The following is a 19,901-nucleotide window of genomic DNA, read 5'->3' as shown; positions in this document are numbered from 1 at the left end:
ATGCAGAAGACTTTCCCTGCTACACACATTAAAACCACAGAAAAACAGGTAAAATTACTTTTTTGTGTGTTCTTTGTGTGTATTTTATTCCCCAGCCTACAGTATTTTAGTGTTTTGCGCTAAATAAATCACAATATTTGTCTCAACACTCAGACTGTAGGATAATGTCCCTTTCTTGCATGTGGTGAATTCATATTTGAACTGCAAGAAAGACTAAATATGTTTCGTTTGCTGCTATATTCTGCACTGATGACTGTGGAGCTAACATGGCTGCCAGTGAAAACATGCACCGAACGGCTCTGCTGCAGGCTGCTCTGATGAGGTGTGTTCACCACCAGATGGCGATACTGTCTTAAATGTACAACTCCACTCTGACAGCGCGATGTCTCTCTCACGTGATTTAAAATCATTCTCTTGCCATCGGTCAGTGTGGTGAAGCAGGTGTGGTGTTGATGTGTTTATTCAGGCGGTATGTTGGAGATAATCATCACGGGAAATAAACTCATTCTTGCCTTTTACTTTATTTTTTCAATTGTGTGGACACACAAACCCCCACGTGGGATTATAGTAAGAGGGGTGGGCAAAACCACTCAATTAGTTTTTTGATCCGGTACCATTAAATACCAGAGCCAGAATCACCAATATTGACACCAATATTTGTTATAATTAAAAGCAGATAATGCGCCATCATGTGCCACGATTTATGAGGTAGACCATTACAACGCTGCTTCTGAGTATAGTTTGATCACCCCTGATGGATTTACCAAACATTCAGCATTTATACCTTTCTCTGATCATTACCAAATCGCATCCATGTTGTGATATGAATGGTCAAATGCAAATATTTATTGTAGAAACTAGCAAGGTGATCATTGCATGGACGAAGCTGAGTGAGAGTTCATATCCAAAGATCATGATTTAACTTGAGACAGATTGGTATGTTCTATTAAAAATAAGATTTATTAGTTTAGCAGGTTGTTGTTTTTCTGTAACCTTTCACCACATTGTAACGGTAAAACAGTTGGCTGAAAGGTCCTCCATGTACCAGATTGCCCTCCTGCACACATTGTACTGCAGTTTGAAGGCTACTTTAAAGCCTCCCTGAACTCCTCCTTTGGGTACAATATGTTTCTAGAGTAAAGTTGACCTGCCACAGAGAAGTTTATGAAACATTCTCCCAGCACTGCTCTCTCTCTCTCTCTGCTCTCCCCATGATGACACATTGCTTAATAGTAGCCGATGTGTCGGGTCAGGGATGGGTTTTCATTCACAGAGGTCATAGTCAAAGTCCTCTGCCTGAGGACCTTTCAGGACACTTCAGACCCTTTAAGCACGTCCTGGTTGTGCAGTTTAATCTAAACAAAAGGGAATACGAACAAAATAAATGTAGGCAGTGCATCCTTTTGAAAATGCTTTATTTATCTACTTCATCACTATAAATATAATAATACAGAACAAGCTTTTTTTTCTTCTTTTTTAAACAAACCTTCAGCTAGAAAACAGTCTGCATAGGTCTACAAAGGAATAGCAAAGGGCACATCTTGGCAATAAGGCACACACTAGGAAGAGTTTAAATGGCAACACCTACATTAAACTAGGCATGTGACAACACCCACTGACACAAGGAGCAGGAGTTCATCCCGCGGCCATCATGTGGGTCAAATGCAGGCAATAGAAAGAAAATCGGGCGTTTTGAGTGGGAGGCAGACACATGAAGTTTGGATGGCAACTAAATCACGATCAGACATTTACCGGTTTAGCTGCAACAACCAACGGCTTAAAGTGCCAACGGGTTGCAACACCGCAATGGACCAGATTTAGTTTTTAGCTGACACTGATAAAAAAAAATGTAGCTAAACAAGAAGGTCTCCGTGTTCCCACTCAGAACACCAAATGCAGTACAAAATAGCAAACAGAATATGACACACAATGACAAAAACACAATAACCTTGAAAGGTTTCAAAACTATTGTACACTTTGGCAAAAAAAAAAAGAAAATATTGTTTCTCTACTTTTGTTACTCTGACTTTTTCTTTTAAATCCCGAAACAAGGTGTAGATAAAGAAAGGAAATATGTTTTAGAATATATTATACCTTTTCTTCTCACTTCATAGACAAAACACGTAATGCATATATATTAAATATATCCTGACATATTGTCATCATACAAGAAAATAATAAAAGCAGTTGTCAGCAGTTTGTTTTTCTAACAATCCAGTTTTAGAGGAGAGAGAAAAAAGTTTTTTAAACAAGTAGACAACGGAGTGAGATGAGACAAATATTTCTTGCTTGCTTTTTCATGAACCGACTCGGAGATAAAACTTAGTCATGATGCAGGAAATTCTCAAAGTCAGACGCATCATGTTGTTTTGTGTTTTTAAAAAGTAGTCAAAAATCTGTGGAGGCGAGCAAATAAAATACGCCCCTTTAAACACAATAAAAACTACCAAAAAGTGGTCGACAAATACAATCTAGTACACAAATGTTTTGCATTCTCTTTTATAAAGATGGCTGTTGTGGAGTGCGACTTCACGATCGGCAGCTGCTCGCATCTGTTCCGTTTGTCGGTTTTAGCAAAAAGTTGCAAGGCTGCTCGTAACGCAAGGTATTGCTCCGGTCCAACATCACACGGCATATTTTAAATAGTGCCTACTAATCATCCATGAGGGTTTATTTAGTTTTTTTAATGCTTTTATCTGCGAGGAAAACCTCTGTCACACATAAGTAATTGAGAAAACACCAAACTGGCCCAGTTTATACGCAAATTTGTGCTTGGTATTTAACATTTCTTCATCTGGTAGAACACAATCTCTTGCGTTTTATAAATACGTTTGAGTGCTGCTCAGTCAAGCACAGTTTGGAGGTAATGAAGGGGATGCCAGAGATACGGAGTCTACCTCAGGGAAGAGACTGAAAAACCTCACCAAAACACAGCAATACTACAAATCGTTGGAAACAGGAAAGGAGAAAACGTTTCTCTTTGTGCCAACCGCAGTGGGCTTCACATCGTTATGAAAGGCACAGTGAAAAGCACGAGGTAGCACGTACAGTGTGCAGATGTAAGGCACCGTATTTAGGCACAGAGAATCTTTCTGGTATCAGGAGACTGGAGTGTATGGAGCCTTAAGTTTGTTTTGGGTTGGCATTGGCAAATACAGGAGTGCTTTAAGTGGTAGAGTGTTCTTTCTTTCCTTCCTTGTTTGTTCACTTTTCAAGAGTAAAAAACAACACGATAACAAAGACATATGTAAATGAGAGTGTTCAGTCCCCTGTCAGCACAGTTTCTGGGGATGGGGAAACATCTCAACGTACACGGCGGCGCTGTCGATCAGGCTAATGGATAAAATCATCTTGACAAAATCATTCCAGTTTTCTCTTTCTTCCGCATTCGTTCCCTGAAGGAATCTGCCACAAAAATATTCTTCAGCTGGCGACGTTTTCTTCAAACAAATCAAGAACATGTTTCCTGAAGTGAAAGAGGAGACACACAAAAAAAAAACAACGAGCAGACTAATCGTGAGCGAATGAACACGGCACTCAGAAACCTTCATTGAAAACAAGAAAAACAAATAAAACTACATCAACAAAAAGAAAAAAGTACCAAAACAGACATGTTCGAAGCTTACACATTCAACCAGCATGGACGGACAGCATCGCCTACAGTATGTATAATTGGCTAAAATACTCTATATTAATAAAAATAAAACATTAGTATATCCAAACACAGCTGTCTTCAGCAGCATCCTGCCTGTCAGTAGTTCCTGTTGTACTTTTACTTTCTTTCAAATAACTTTTCTTTTTTTTTACCCCCACACTTTTAAAAAATTGTGACAGTGTGAAGGTCTATCGTTCCTGCTTCAGAGAGCTCTGATAATAGGGGAAACCTACAGAGAGTAAAACCTTAAATATGTATCTTTTCATCATAAATACTTGAATGTACCTTCAGTGTTTCTGTTTGCGTAGCAACACGGTGACAGGGGTCAGAGACATAGAGAAAGAGAGAGAGAGAGAGAGAGAGAGAGACAGAGACAGAGAAAGAGAGAGAGAGAGACAGAGACAGAGAGAGAGACAGAGAGAGACAGAGATGTGGTTGTTATTATTGTCATAATTAAGCCTGTCATATTGTTGCCTCGGGTCCAGGATATACTGAGACCTGTAGGTCATTGTTTTGTTTGTTTTCGAGATATTTGCTTCAAACGACATTCCTTTAGAGCTTTTGGATGTTCAAGTGACATTTCTGTACGATGGGACAGACATGGTGGTGGTGGCGGTTCAGTCAGAGGGTAACTTTGTCGTTGTTTCACAAGGTCTGACCCTCAGAATCAATACGTATGGTAGACATCGTGGATGGGCAGCTGGAAGGCCGTGGCGGGGAAGGCCTGTGGCATCGCGTAGCCCGCGTACCCGCCGTACGCCGCAGCCGCAGCAGCCACCGCCGCATTCTTCTGCAGAGCGGCCAGAGCCGCTGTGTTGGCAGTGTAGTTTGAGATGGGGACATATCCAGCTCCGTAAAGGCCACCGGCCCCTGGGATACGCTGTACGTTGTGGGCCATGGCATAGACCGGAGTGATGGGACGGCCCTGGGGAATGCAGAAAAAAGAGGACTATGGTGGGTAAGAGGATTTGTAAAGCATACATTCATTGAATGAATGCATTCACTTGTGAGTTATGAACCTTAAACAATCTGACATAAAGTTCCCAGAGTATGAATACTTAATCTGTCATATAATCAGTGGTGGATCGTAACTATTGTACATTTTACTCCACTATATTTACTCTATAATCCTCACCTAATCTCAGTTTGAGGTTCGAGACTCAAGGCTATATTAGCGGCTACTAGCTTAACACAGTTGCAGAGTTGCGTGGTGGCTAGTAGAGAGGCTAAGTCACGCCACGTCCGGTTCCCCCATGGGAACTTATTTCGGAAAAAATATGAACGGTAGTCAACGGCAGGAGACAATTATTCTTTTGATCCCGTTTGAATCGTGCCATGAATTAAACAAATGATGTTTGTCTATGTAAAAATAATTTAGCCAGTCAAGAAAGTCACAGTTTGTCTTAGGTTTGCCGTATTATCTTTTAGTTTTGTGTGAAACCATAGACTGTATATAAGAAGTGGACGTAGTCATCGGGACATCACCCATTGGTTTGTGGACTGCCGTTTTGAAGCTTTGAGTTCAGCAATTTCGCCGTCGTCTTTTTGGAATATGACCATCTCCATGTTGTGTTTTTTCGCAACCAATCTACAATGTTTACTGAGGTAATAAATCAAGTGAGAAGTAGGGTAATTTTCTCATAGATTTCTACACAGACTTCTTTTTGCAACTGGAGGAGTCGCCCCCTGCTGGTCAGTAAAGATAATGCAAGTTAAGACACTTCAGCATTGGCTTCAATCGGCAGAACCGGAGGTTGACGCCTGTGTGGAACCGATCAGTGAACGACATCTCTGGTCTCACACCAACAAGGCCGTTACCTCGGCTTGCTAGCTAGCTAGGTAACTTAGCGCTGATCCACGCACAAATGTCAGCGAGAGACTTCACTTACGCGACTTTTGGGTGTGTAGTCTAATAACATATTTTCAGTCCTATACTTCAACAGTTTTCACGACAAAACTCTCTTGACGTGAAAGATTATCTTTTGAATTGTGTAAATCTTGGCACAATTCAAACGGGATCAAATAATTATTTGTCTCTTGCCATTGACTACCGTACATATTTTCTCCGAAATAAGGTCCCATGGTGGTCAACCGGAAGGGGCGGGACTTCGCCTCTCTATGTAGGCGCCCGGTTTTGATAAAGGAGAAGAATGCATTGAATAAAAACGACTGCTGTTCTACTGCAGCAAATTTGATACAACTCTGTAATAGTGCAATGCTGATTCAGTGTATTACTTTTTCGAGCTTTATGAGGAATTTGGTGTAAAATTTGATCCATAGATACTGCATGATGCAGTACCCATGCATGCCCTGCGATGGCGCTGGATATTTTACTTCTTTATCAGCATGAATCAAAATTTGACAAATTGTATCTGTGAAACCTCTAACAGTGTCATAATGCACACCTGAAAAGGTGGAGGGGTAGAGACCGACGGTAGGACGGTGCCAGCAGCAGTAGCGGTGGTGTGTTCAGGGTGTTGCATGGCCAGAGGGTTGAGGAGGTGCTCCACCGTGTGCACCTTCCCCTCCTCCATCATCTTGGCTGTAGGAGCCGTGCTGAACATCGGGTACTGCCCACCCAGAGTCGGCAACCCCACTGCACATAAAGAGACACATGAATGAGAGCTTGGATGACAGACAGGACCGCTGCAAACAACAGAGTGTATCGAGCGATGGTTGTATTTGCGTTCACATAACAAGAAATAACAATTTATGAAAGGAGTTACTGCTAAAGTAATCAAGGACGAAGGAAACAATTTAGTGGAGAAGGAAAAAAAAAAAAGTTGCACAAGTTGCCGTTGTGATTCGGATTACGATGGTGCTCAACTGTGGATTAACTTCAGTGCTCCGACACATACACACACACACACACACACACACACACACAAACATACACACACAGAGGGAGCACAACGTAAGTCATTGTTTCAGATGGACAAAAGTCTTTTCAATCCGGTGGGGATCCTGTGATTCTACACGGACTAAAAAGCCAGCTCCAGATTGGGGGCAACTTGTTCTAAAAGGAGCATCAGGAACGTCCACTTTACGATATGGACCTCTGATCACCAAATACATTAATATTGACGACAAATAGTTTGATATTAAAAGTTATGTTGAAAAAACTATCTGGGGGATTGAGTCACTTTTGTGTTTAGTAATAAAGAATAATACCAGTGTGTGAATTTTTTTTCTATCATTGAAGTCTTTTATTGTTGTACTGTATAAAAATATACTTGAAATTTTGAATTTACATGATCCACCTACATAAACATGAAGCCCTTTTTTTGTGTTTTAGTTCCCCCCCCCCTCATTGCATTTGCATTTCCTTCTGCTTACTGTCAGGAAAGAAGGAAGAAAGAAGAAGGAAATAATCCTTTAAAAAGAAGCCACCTTACAACTTTAGGGTCATGTGTCTTCTTTGTTGGGACGGCAGCTAATTTACCCCTATGCTTTACACTGTAGACCTCAAAACAAAACAAAATCATGATAGTGATCATGTAGACTAAATGTATACAGCAGTAGTTGGGCTGCCATCCTACATAACACTGGTATCATCCTTTAAGTGATCAGAAGAGAGTAGACACAAGAGGAAAGAGGAGATAAATGATCTTTAGTTTGTGCGTTTAGTTTTGCATTTCAACTCCGTTCTTGACTGAAAGTGTCATAACGCTAACAAAGCTAAAGCAGCTGCTCTTACGAGAACTAAACTCATTGAGTTGATGTTCAAAAATAACTTTTATATTGGTTTTATGAAAAGCAAATATTTTGGGAAATACATGTTTGTTTTACATTCAAGATACTATCAACCACCTTACACCAGTGTGTAAAAGGAGATTGTGGAAGAACTGGTCCCTACATAACGATGGCCATGTTCAGACAGACAACAGCACTGCATAAAGAAACATGGCTTCCTTATTCAGGTTAATGAAACCAATGCATTGGGGTTGCCCAAAATGCAGCAAAAAACAAACAAACAAAAAATGTAGTCTCATCTGGAAAACGCTTTTGCCTAAACAGAATTCGATATGTTCCAGGTAGATTACTTTGTAAAGTGGCCAGGGTGCTTCTACCATTAACCTGGTGACCGTCATGACAGAGGATAAATTGCTGAACAGCGCAATGTTTCAGCGTCTGATAGCCTTAAACACATTTCATGGTCTCAATACTGCGCTACCAACAACGAAGCCCCTTGTGTTCTTTTAACACAGTGCTGTTTTTTGTCTGAACACCAGGTAAGACAAATTTCTGATATGGAGAGAAAGGGAAAGAATGAGGAACAAATTATAGCAGTTACTTTCTGGTCATGCTAGAAAGGACAGATATTTTGTGTCATTATTCTTTACTACAAAGAGAAGGGAAGTCCTTTTGCGCCTGACCATCCAGCAACAACCATAATCCTGATTTACGTTCCTCAAACCACACAGGAGAGAGAGACAGAAAATTATGAGCTGGAAGGTTTAATAAAGGCTTTTGAGATGGGCAAGGATATGGATGGATATATCTATCTCACTGACTTGTGCCAGGTTTGATGCCAACGGTGTTGACGGAGGCAGCAAGCTCCAGACCGGGCATCAGCTCATAGGGCTTTTCGGGCTGCTTGGCCTTGCCCTCATGGTAGCGGCTGTAGATGCCACGACCAGCAGAGTAACCCCCCAGGTACGACCCCCGTGGTCCAGGGGTACGGTTACCTGCAGCAGCACGACCACGACCTCGCACAGTACCTGCTTAAAATACAATTAAAGTAATATGATGACAGGGGTTGTGGTTTTGGACTTGGGCAGTAGGGGCAACTTATACTGAAAGTTGTGTGGGGCGACGTGTAAGGCAAGATTTCCTGATGGGTTTAGAACTTCTTTGACAGTTCCTCCCAAGATATTGGGACTGAGGCAGCAAGAAGAGTCCTTTAGCTCTAATTTAATGGAAACGATTGCTCACAAAGTGCAATTGCTACTGGAAATTTCTCAACAATATCTGTTCTGAGCTCAGGATATTTTTGGAGTTCTTTGGGTACGTTTGGCCTTTTTCCTGAGCACTGCTCTGACTCTTGAATTAGATGCAGTTATGCAAGTGTATGGCACTGTGAAATGATATTCCTAGACGTTCTTAGCTTTGTTGTGATCGCTGCAATAAACCAGCATGAAATGGGAGGTGACAGCACAGCGGGAAAAGGATGGTGTTAGAAAATGTATAGTTTGTCACATTGCAAGAAGTCATTGTTCATTGAAGAGATAAGTAGGAATAAGGATGTGAGAGATTACCATTGTTCTGTATCATTGGGGATCCTTTGGAGAAAAAACCAAAACACAATGATTGTTGAAAGTCAAATAGATTTTTCTGCTACCACCCAAACACCATCTTCAATCAATCATCAGAGATAATGGGATTAGCATTCATTGGTCCATCACCTTGTTTTGTCTTTGCTTTTAACAACACATTTCTGATTTTAAGCCACAAACCCTAATCAAGTTAAGATATTAAAACTTTTGTCAAATGACAATCTAGTCATCAAAGATGAAATCATCATTACCTTAGTCATCACGACCATTTAAAAAATCATAGCTCCCTATTGATGGAGTCATTGTTCCTACAATAGCATCTTTTGGATGTCATTATCAGACCGTTTGCAGTGCATTGGCCCATTGAGTTTCTGCTGCCACCGACATTTACAAAAATAGATGGCTTTCAGAGAAACACTGGCTTTTGCAACTGATCATCACTGGTACAAAAGCAGAAAGAATGAATTCTAACCTTTGACGAAGTAGTCCCTGTTGGGTCCAATGAGGGTGTTGTAGGGATAACCATAGTAGGCCAATGTGTAGGGATCACACTGGTAAACGTAGTTCTGTTGAGCAGGCTCTGGAGTGGCAGGAGCTCCTTTGGAGGCCTTTTGGCGCGAATACTGCTCTTTATCAACTGGTTTGGCGAGCGTCACCTCGATGCAGGACCCTTCCACCTCTGTGCCATTGAGGTGGTCCATGGCTGTGACAGCATCGTCCCGGGAGGTAAAGTGGACAAAGGCATAGTCACGGATTTTCTTCACACGTTCAACACATCCAGGATTCCACTGGCTGAACACCTGATTGACAGAGAAAATGGGTGGTTAAGAATGGTAAGCTATAGTACCTATTCCTGTTAGGTATGTCATTTTACCCGATAAAAGCATGAATTATGAAACCTCTAAACTAAACAGTCAGCCGGTCCCACCTGTCTGATTGTCTCCTCGCTGGTCTCCATCATAAGATTCCTGACATAGAGGATCTTCACTGTCTCCATAACGTCTTCATCCACATCAATCTCCGGCTCGGCCCAGTCCACTGCGATCTGGTGGCCCCAAAGCTGAATACGTCCAGGCATCAACTTCCTGCGAGCCATGGCGGCTGCACGGTGCGATTCATACTCTACAAAGGCAAAGCCTCTGTTCTTCATCTTGTCTGCAGCACTGGCATAAACTATCACATCTAGTACCCCTTCTGTCACCTTTGAAACCTCCTCGAGGATCTCCTCCCGCTTTTTGGTCTTGGGGATACCACCAATGAAAAGACGGCAGTTGTCCACGGAGGAGCAGACCCCCAGCAGTCGCCCAGGCCGCACCTCATAGTTGTTGAGCTCGCGTACTGCCCGCTTGGCCTCATGTTTCTTTGTGTACATCACAAATGCGTACCCTCTGTTCTTCCCGTCAAAGTCCATCATCAGCCGCATCTCATAGATGCATCCCACGGACTCAAACACTGGCACCAGCTCATCCTCATAAACGTCCCGTGGGATCTTGCCCACAAAGATTTCACATCCCCTTGGTGGAGATGCATCATTCCAACCAGGAGGAGGGCCATATTTACGCTGACCATTTTCCTGGATCATGCTGTAGCCAGTGCGCTCCATCAGGGATACCAGTGCAGGCTCATTGGGAGCACCTACAACTCCTTCTGGGATGTCGATCTGTCCATGAAGAGACTGGTGGGAGGCAGCAGCAGGTTGAGAGGGTTTGGTGGGGGCAGCGTTATTGCTCATGGTCGATGAGGAAGCAGGATCTTCGGCTGTCATTCTGACAAAACCATCCAATCAGATCTGGGCCCTAAAAAGGGCAAAGAGAGACAGGTTAATCAAATTGTAGTGAATTATATCAAACACAACTGCTTTCCAAGAGGGCACAAGGAACACAAGAAAGAAGACAAATAAGAAAAACATGGCCATATTCAGAAGCCATCTTTTTAAATGTGTCTGTACCAACAAAAAAACATAATATGGATGCTTGTTGAAACAAAATGATTATCAATTTGCAGGTACAATCACATGCACGATTGCCTAGCCAACAGACTAACAAAGGCCCACAATGACTTTGACATAACAATGAGAATACAACATCCATAAATCCCCAGGGCACCTTGCCTTATCAGTGGTTTTACAACCTTGTTTTGTTGAGTTCTTCAGATCCCTTGCTGACCTCCGACCCCTATCAAAGAGTATGAAGGGCTGTAAACCCTAAAACCTCCAGCTCAAGGTTCACTGAGTACGACTAGATCACATGCTCATTATGTGTGTATGTGTGTGTGTGTCAGCAGTAAGTTAGACAAGTTGGAGTTAAGCTATATGAGGAATTTTGTGTAAATATGACCCCCCAGGCTGTGATAAAAAGCTGTGCACCATAATCTATCTTACACATGAACCTGTTGCGCACTCACCACAAGAGGGTGTTGGACTTTCAACTTCTTTATCTTATGAATGTTTTACAGTGTGTGGGTGCAGCTCTTTTTCTGTCTGTGTGTGTGTGTGTTTAAGTGTGTATGCCACTTCATTAAGGGCTGCAGCCCGATAAGAGGAACAGAGAACAATCAGAAATCGGCTTCCCAAGCATAAACCTCTTACTCTGTTATTTTCCAACACTGCCAGCATTCAGAAGGGAAAAATCCACTGTACTTTAAGTCCCCAAATCTCCAACACCCGAGACAGCCAATCACAAGAGACTGTAAAGCAAACTACTTCTTGTCAGACCAAACGTCATGTAAGCAAATAGGCCAAATAACAAACAACCTCTTGCTAGTTGGGCAGGCAGTGTGTGCGTTTTGTGCGTCACAGGATTGTCTGGACTTTGATGAAAATAGGTGAGGCAGTCAACAAAGGTAAAACGCAACCAAGCCGAGCAGCCATGGTTACACACACACACTTATTTGAGTTGACCCAATATCACACTCTCCCACACACACACCTGTTCACTGGTTAGTTCGCCCAAGGCTGGGGAGCTTAGAATTACCTGCAAAGTATAGCGCACACCACGGAGGAGCAAAAATGATGCAAACATCAGTGAATAAAATGCTTTAAATAACATCTAAAAAAATTCTGCAGAGGCATCATACAAATTTAAATATATTTCTAGTTGAAGCAAACTATTAATTTATCCATTTCCTGATATGTGCAGGAAATGGATAAATTTGACACAAAGGTCAAAACAAAGAGGGAAAAAAACAACAACAAAAAGAGTGGGGGAGAACAGGATGATGTTTCCTCCTTCTATCTTTAGCCAGTAGTTGGTTGCCGCATGGGGTGATAAGTCAAGGTGACATTAGATTATATTAAGACATCAGTTATTACGACATGTAGTTTGTAGGAACACATTCAGCTCAATGAGGATGCAGTTCTCATTATTAACAGCGTTTTTTTTTTATTACTTATGTGTCTGCGTTGCCTTCCTTCTGCTTCCACTGCGCGACGTGCCCTCCCTCTGTTCCTTCTATCGTGTGAAGTGCTAACATGACTCCATCTCTTATCAGCCTTATCTTGCCAGACTGATGACAAAGGGAGGACAATATTCACTTTGGGAGTTCTGTGAGGTGATAAAAAAAGAAGCTGTGCAACACTGCAAGGTTGACACTCTGTATAGCAGAGTGTTGAAGTCAGTTTAGGACTCTTTAAAAAAAAGAGTTGACAGTAACTGGATGTTTTGTGAATGTCAAAAATACAATATATTCGCCATTCAGCGTAGGGGTAACCTATTTCTGCTTTTGACCACTTGGAGATTTTCCTAACTTCCTCAGTGTGGACCACTGTTGTGCTGAGGTTTTCCAGACTCAGGTTTGTGTTAATTAAGAAAGAAAAAGGCAACAAGAGCAGTAGGGAAGTCTTGCCACATAAAAATAAATTAAGAAAAGAATATAAAGTGACAAAAGACAATAATTTGTTTGAAAATCTCCACCACTCAGAAACCTTGGACCTTATACATGAGTGTATGCAATCATGGGTGTATGCGAGCATGTGTGTGTGTGAGAGAGACAGAGAGAGAGAGAGAGAGAGAGAGAGAGAGAGCAAGGAAACTGAGGCAGCACCAGGTAGATGATTAACCGTGACAAACAAATCACAGCCTTCACCTGCAGAGAGTGTAAAGATTTAAAGTCGACGTACCTCCGTTTTTAAAAAAAAAACTAGGATTTTAGAAAGTGACAACAACGTATGTATGATTGTTCTATCCAGATTTTACCACTTTGTTGCGCAACAGGAACGGCTATAGCAGCTATTAGGTAAATCATAACCCACCCAGACATGCACAGAATTCACCAGGTCAAAGGTCATGAACTCAGAGTAGCGCAGGAGAGAAGAGCTGGCTGGCCTGCTCACTGCAGAGGAAGTTAAAGAGCAAAGATTTGATTGGGTAACAGCGCCAACCCACCGGGTTAAAGTGTTTAGTGTTTCGTTATTGCCGCGGAGATTGTCCATTACATTGTGTTTATGATTGATGTGAGCACCTGATTCTCTACGTATTAACAGCATGTTATTGCTGACCGGATGGCTTTATGAGCAGACAAAAGTGCTTTTACTGGCTTCCTCCGTATTATACCATAAACACAGATTGACTACTGCCGGCCAATTCAATCTTTTTACCTCAAATAAGCAAACGAGGCACGGTGGTATTAAAGTTCCTCACAGGCAGAAAAGAGGAAGAACATGTGTTATTCTCCATGTCACCGACCTGACATTAAACCAACACCGCTATCACATGCTCTTCTTAGTCAGAAGTTTGTAAGCCAGCAAACCTCTTCTCTGGCTCCCAATTTATTGCAGATTACGCCGCAAAAAAAAACAACAAAGAAAAAAAGTGTGTGTTCAACGAAAAGGAACAATGCGTCTCTTAGTTTGCTGTTCTATCCTGAGTGACACTGATCCAGTGTGCCGGACAAAACAGGCCTAAGGAAGTCGCCATCTTAGCTGTGTGACTACCCAGCAGCCCCTGACAGCAAGGTCACAAGTTAGCCAGAGAGAGGATCAATGAAACATCAATGCTTACAAACACATTAAGGCACACACACATGCAAAATACTATTCAAGCCTGCCTTCAAATTTCATACAAATTCATAGACATTACGGTTTACAAATAATCTTTGCTGAGTCACAAAGTCGTTTAAGGTAGGAGAGCCCCCATGAAACCAAAGACAGTCAGAGAGAGAGAGGGGGGGGGGGGGGGGAAGTGAGACTGAAACAGAGCAGAAATCTCGAGGAGGACATTGCAGCAGTGGGATGTTGACGGAGAAGAGAAGAGGAAGGAGAAGCGGAGAGCGGTCGGACGGGAGGATATAGCTACCCTCTGTTGCTGCACAGTGCTCCGCTGCTTGGCCCGCCTGCTCTGGGAGTGTTAGTCCACCTCCATGAGAGACAGGTACAGCAGGGCACTGAGCACGGAGGCCAGCCTCCTCTACACACACACACACACACACACACACTGAGCCAAAGCTGCAGGCATGAGAGCTGGTGAGGGTGGAGCTAAAGCAATACTTTGTTAGAGTGTGTATGTGCTATGTGGGCGGATCCCAGCCCTACTTCTGAAGAACTGTAGCAGAAGGTTTTGTATTTCTGAAATGTACATATGGATAAAGGTAGGAAGTAACGAATTACATTTACTCAAGGACTATAATTAAGTGCTACTTTGAGGTACCTGTACCTTACTTGAGTATTTCTATGTTACGCTACTTCATACTTGATATTGTAGAAAATATTTTATTTCTGTTAGTCCAGTACATTTATCTGACAGCTGTAGTTGATAGTTTCTTTTCAGATTTGACATTTTTATATGATTCTTCTCAAAAGAAAGATTTCCCTTCTGATATGATTTCATTTCAGCATTTTTTTTAGCCCCAAAAAAAGGGTAAAATCCTCAAATTGTTTGTTTGCAGAAGAACGACTACAGAAAAGAGAGAAAATTAATACAGATTTGTTTTTGTGTCTTCCCATAATCATCTCATGACCCCTCACATTTATCTTGTGGCCCTTTAGAGGAATCTGACCGCCAGCAAAATACCTTACAAAATAGTGAAAACTAGCTCCACCTCAACCAGCTACAACAGGAAAATCTTATGTACGCACTGATGCATCATGATTAGCAATCTAATAAAGCTGTATATAATAACATCTGTCACAGGGGATTACTTTTGATATGTTAATTACATTTTGTCGATGACACTCATACATTAATGTGTTGGCACTTAATGGATCGGAATACTTCTTCCACCACTGAAAAAGAAACAGCTGTTGCACAACCCTGCAAATCTTCACCCTGTTAGCAATGAAGACACATTGGGTGATGTTAGAGGGAGGAGAGGGGTCTGATGGGAAAAGTAGTTTTCGTGGGTTTTAGGGGTTTTCTGCTTAGAGTTGCAGAAATTGGACAAAACGGCAGGAAACGTTGAATCCGGGGTTTGACTACTTCCTCATGTTGTTGTCTTGCTCTGAGCGGACATTTGGAAATTCTGACTGGGAGTTACCACCAGAGAGATTTGTCGTGTCAGCACAAGACTACAACTGTGTGTAAGTGTGTGTATGTGTGTGTGTGTGTGTATTCGGGCATGTACATAACAACGGCAAACGCGTTCCTAGCACAGCTTAACTTAAGCAAACAACACACACCTTCCTGGGCAGTCAAGAGAGCAGATAGACAGACGACAGAGAGAGAGAGAAAAACAGCCAGAGAGAGGAGCGACAGCGTCACCCGCTCCGAGAGTTTCTGTCTAAAAAAACTCTCCCCTCGGCGCTCTGAGGAGAGCGAGAAAAGAAGAGGGAGTGAGGGACACAGAGAGCAGATGGGGTGAGAGGGGGAGAGAGAGATGAAAGACACAGTGTGTGGTCAACAGTGAGTTTCAGCTGCCATTGAAACCGGCCCCACTCCTTAACGACTGAGTAAACAGGCAAGAAGAAAGTCTATTTAGTATAAAGACCAGAGAATGATGAAAAACCAAGAGATTAAAGCACAAATAATAAGAGCGGTACACTATGGACTGTAGCACCTTTAATCAATCAAACTGTGAAATCAATTACCTTGACCCTGGAAGAACTGAATACAAATTATCTCAAAAAGATGTGTCGGTATGTATGTGAAGGTGTATGTGTGTGTTTTCATAGCATTTTGCGCAATCATTTTGCATGAGTGCAAAAGATAGAAAAGGCGCAGGGTGTCTGGGAGCAGGATCACAGATCAGTAACATCAGGCCTTCCTCGAAACCGAGGGGGGGGCGGTGGTTGTCAATCTGAATCAAAGATTAACTGTCAGTCATTTAGTGAGAGCCAATCAGGACTCAGACACGCATCAGAGGCGTTCCGGTGACCGCACAGTCCATCAGGTTCAACCGTTGAACCCCACAGGTGAACCCGCGAAGTGGAAAAAAACTATTCACAGTCTCTCGCCACCTCTTTCATTGTACGAGTTCACTAAATCATTTGTCAGGCACACAAACGCGCCACGAAACTTCACACCACACGCACTGGGTCTGATCTATTTTTTTTTCGTCAAAAGACAAAAAACAAATCCAGCACTTTCTGACTTCCCTATACGCTGCCCGTGGCTCTCAGACCAAAGCCCATTCTTATGAAGACAGATCAATCTTTGGGTCACAAGAACATTTTTTCAGTAAAATTCCTAAAAATAGCTAGGCATTGTAGTTTCTAGCAAACTCAAACAGGTGTGAAATCTGCATTTGTTCGGGACTATTTTCAGTTAGATATTACCAGATTTGTGCTTTAAATGAATGCAAAGTGAAAAGAGATGGTGTGTATTATGGATAATAACATACATCATTGCTTATGAATGAGTTTTGTTCATGACGGCAGACCATAAATCAAACTTTAACGCTACAACCCTGCCGCTGACATTTGATTCAAGCTGAGACACATTTATTTAACTCTGAATAAATCATAAGTATTCACATTAGAGAGCGCTTATTAGACTTTGTTGGTTATCTCTGATAAGCTGGTTCTCTTTCAAGGCCAGGGTCACACACACACACACACACACACACACACACACACACACACACACACACACACACACACACACTCACACAATGGAATCTACCACATAGACAAACCTGTGAATAAGCAGGAATAAAGTCAGCAATAAAGCAGTGCTGGTAATCAGTATCTCGGCCGGAGAGCCTGTATGACTGCCTTCAGTTATTACAAGTCATCCATATAAGTAAATGAGTAGCGTGTCACCAGACCAGAGGTCCCGCTGTTTGTTTCTGTGGAGCGATACGATCTGGAGGAGTACACCACGGCGTTTAGTGCCACACTGTTTTCCTGCAGCAGTTCCTCTCAGACGACTGAAGAAACTAATTTTTACAAAAAGCTTCCTGCTGTGGGGTTTTTTTGGTGTCTGCAACTGCTTAATTTTAGTTCACACTACTCTAATTGTTTACTGACGATAAATACAAAACAACAAAAGGGACATTTTGTACCAGTGTCTCTTGCACACATGCATTTTCGAAGTCCGTTGCAGTAAATGACCACAAACGAGCGAAACAATGAGCAGAAGAGAAGTGAGAACTGCGGCTGACCCCTTCGGGACACATGATGTCCTCACACTGTGGTTCAGCCAGTTCAACTGTCAGCCTGCTGACTAAGACAGGATGAAGCACGGTGTCTTAACATATCTGTTTTCTGTCCCTGGTTTTTGAGGAGCTGATGTGTCACTGTGCACCGAATATCAAGTATCACTAAGACACAGCCCTGTACAGCTAACACAAACACATGCGTCTTCACTAAAACCTTACTATTTAACACTTCTGCAAGTACTGAGCACATGACTGGATAAACGAGACTTGGATTATACCTTTGTGAGTTGTGAGGGAGTTAGTCAACGGATGCTTTGATATAGTTTTGCCGTTGAACGTGACCCCCATTTACTTCAATTCATTAAGAATTTTATTCAGTTTTCATCTCCGCCAGGAGCATCATGCGGCGACCAGTTGTATGCATGCGTGCCTTTGTGAGTGAGTGACCTCTATGTCTGTCCATGGCTAATTTCGCATTCTACTGCAGCAAACTGCATAATATTTTTATGCCCAGTTATGACTGCTTGCTCAAGGACCTCTCGTTGTTGCGATGACTCACACTTAAAAAAAACTTGTATTGCCTGTTTTGTACTGCCATTGACTGCCCTCTGACTCCTCACTCACTACTCTTAACAGTAGGGGCTGCTAGTGATAACACAGCTGAGTGTCCCCCCCCCATCTGCTACTCTGAGGCCACAGCAGGGGAATAACAGTTTGCCATGTGATTGGCTAAGGGCTAACGGAACTACCATTACACATACTGTGTACCTGTCGGTCGCTCTGCAGCTCACTTTTATTATTTTGGACAGTGTATTTAGCTAACCACTAACTGCTAACAGCTAACAGAACTACTGTGTCAAGACAGGGGGTTAGCCAACTGTGGGTTGCATTCATTCAATACAGTAGTGGTCGTTGCAGACACACCCAGCGGAGATCTGCTCTAGTTGATTCTTCATTCTCTGTGGAGGCATGTGAGAAAAGCAAAGTTTTCTTCACAAATTCAAGGTGACACAGGTTGAGTGTTTAATATACAAATGATCATTTTGGGGATGAAGTATTCCTTTAAACATGTTATATGGTTCTTCTGTACACAATAAACAAATATAACTGGAATCACTACCGATGAACATTTAATATCCATGAATTCACATTATGGACACCACTGCTGACTATATCAATTTGTATCAACAATTTGGCCACAATTTAGCACACTGACCATACGCAGTCCAGCCGTATTCTAGGTTTCTAGCTTGTCTTGTTCCTCTCCTCCCATCCATGTACCTGTCACCTTCATTCCTGCGGTTCACTCAAGCTCAAAGGGGATCAGCAGGGAGGGGGGGGGGGGGGGGAAGGGGCTGAGAGGGAGAAGGGTGAGGAGACAGAAAATATTGGCAAAAGAGTGTTTAGGGAGGGGGGGAGGAGAGCAGCCAGAGAAACTAACGAACAGAGAGGAGGGGACCAAATGTTCGGGGCCTCCCTCAGAGCTAGAAAGCCCTTTAAAGTGAAACTGGCCTGAAGAATTTCAGGTCAGACGGAGTGTGCAAGTAACCGCCTTCAGTCCACCCCGACTTCACCACGGAGGGATGATTCCACTTCATTTACTCTGAGAGCCCCCCCCCCCCGTGCTTTGAGGACCTTCACATTTGTCCACTCAAAACATCACAATTTGACTAAGACGCTATGATTTTAAGCGATGCAACAAAGAGCCTTCGCCTTTTTCTTTTCAACTGCAATGTGAAAGCATGACAGGATAGAAAGGTCAGCTGCAACCCAATATTGCCACACATTGTCCCCTCACACAGCCTCACAGTCATTACTAATCATAAGCGCTGCTTTAGCTTTAGCGCTAGCTTTGCTTCCTTAGGCAAACACATTCCTCAGGCTAATCAGCTAGCCTGTTGGAGGCCATAGCAGACATTGTTTCAGACAATTACTACTGACGTTGACAGTGTCACACACTCGTGATAAAGGCTTTAGTGGCCCCCTCTGTGTGTGTGTGTGTGTGTGTGTCTGTGTGTGTATAAGGAAAAACTAGCCGGATTTAAGGGAGGGAGTCGGTGGTATTTGACAGACGTAACAATAAAAATAACCTTTTGTTTATTCAGCATCCTTCACTCTCCCACTTACTATGCAGGCTCACAAAAGAGCTAACCTTCATGCAAACTTCTGACATCAAACAACGACACGCCCCGTCGACAAACACAGTTAAGAGCGCGCGTGTCACCCTCCAGCAATTGCAGCAATGTGCAACTGAATAAACATTTCTGCCAATACATTTGGTTTCAATTGCAACTAAGGTCTTCTAAAATAAAAGTAGACTGAATCATTAAAAAACAGTTAATACTGTCACTGAATTCTTAAATGCAACTTAAAATAATGACATTTTCTCTCAGCCACACACACACACACACACACACACACACACACACACACACACACAC

At 42.5% G+C, this 19,901-nt stretch overlaps 1 protein-coding gene across 11 annotated transcripts in view; it reads right to left on the bottom strand.

The window, feature by feature from the left end:
* Positions 1–1,398: 1,398 nt before the first annotated feature.
* Positions 1,399–19,901, bottom strand: part of rbm47 (RNA binding motif protein 47) — a 21,150-nt gene continuing 2,647 nt past the window's right edge. Inside the window, exons 1-7 of one of the 11 annotated variants that reach the window (XM_031876313.1) lie at positions 14,223–18,059; positions 9,860–10,727; positions 9,404–9,731; positions 8,914–8,937; positions 8,170–8,379; positions 6,061–6,251; positions 1,399–4,604 (exon numbers count right to left, since the gene is read on the bottom strand). In XM_031876313.1, the coding sequence (XP_031732173.1) occupies positions 4,323–4,604; positions 6,061–6,251; positions 8,170–8,379; positions 8,914–8,937; positions 9,404–9,731; positions 9,860–10,696 (1,872 nt within the window). In that variant the 5' untranslated portion in view covers positions 10,697–10,727; positions 14,223–18,059 and the 3' untranslated portion in view covers positions 1,399–4,322. Of the gene's footprint in view, positions 4,605–6,060; positions 6,252–8,169; positions 8,380–8,913; positions 8,938–9,403; positions 9,732–9,859; positions 10,728–14,222; positions 18,060–19,901 lie in introns of those variants that run through there. The other 10 variants (XM_031876312.1, XM_031876314.1, XM_031876315.1 and 7 more) reach the window with 10 other exon arrangements.

Source organism: Anarrhichthys ocellatus, unplaced genomic scaffold, assembly GCF_004355925.1.
Source record: "Anarrhichthys ocellatus isolate YVR2014 unplaced genomic scaffold, GSC_Weel_1.0 scaffold107, whole genome shotgun sequence".
NCBI classification, from domain to species: domain Eukaryota; kingdom Metazoa; phylum Chordata; class Actinopteri; order Perciformes; family Anarhichadidae; genus Anarrhichthys; species Anarrhichthys ocellatus.
Note: the sequence above shows the minus strand (reverse complement) of the source record. Positions and strands in the feature narration are given on the sequence as shown.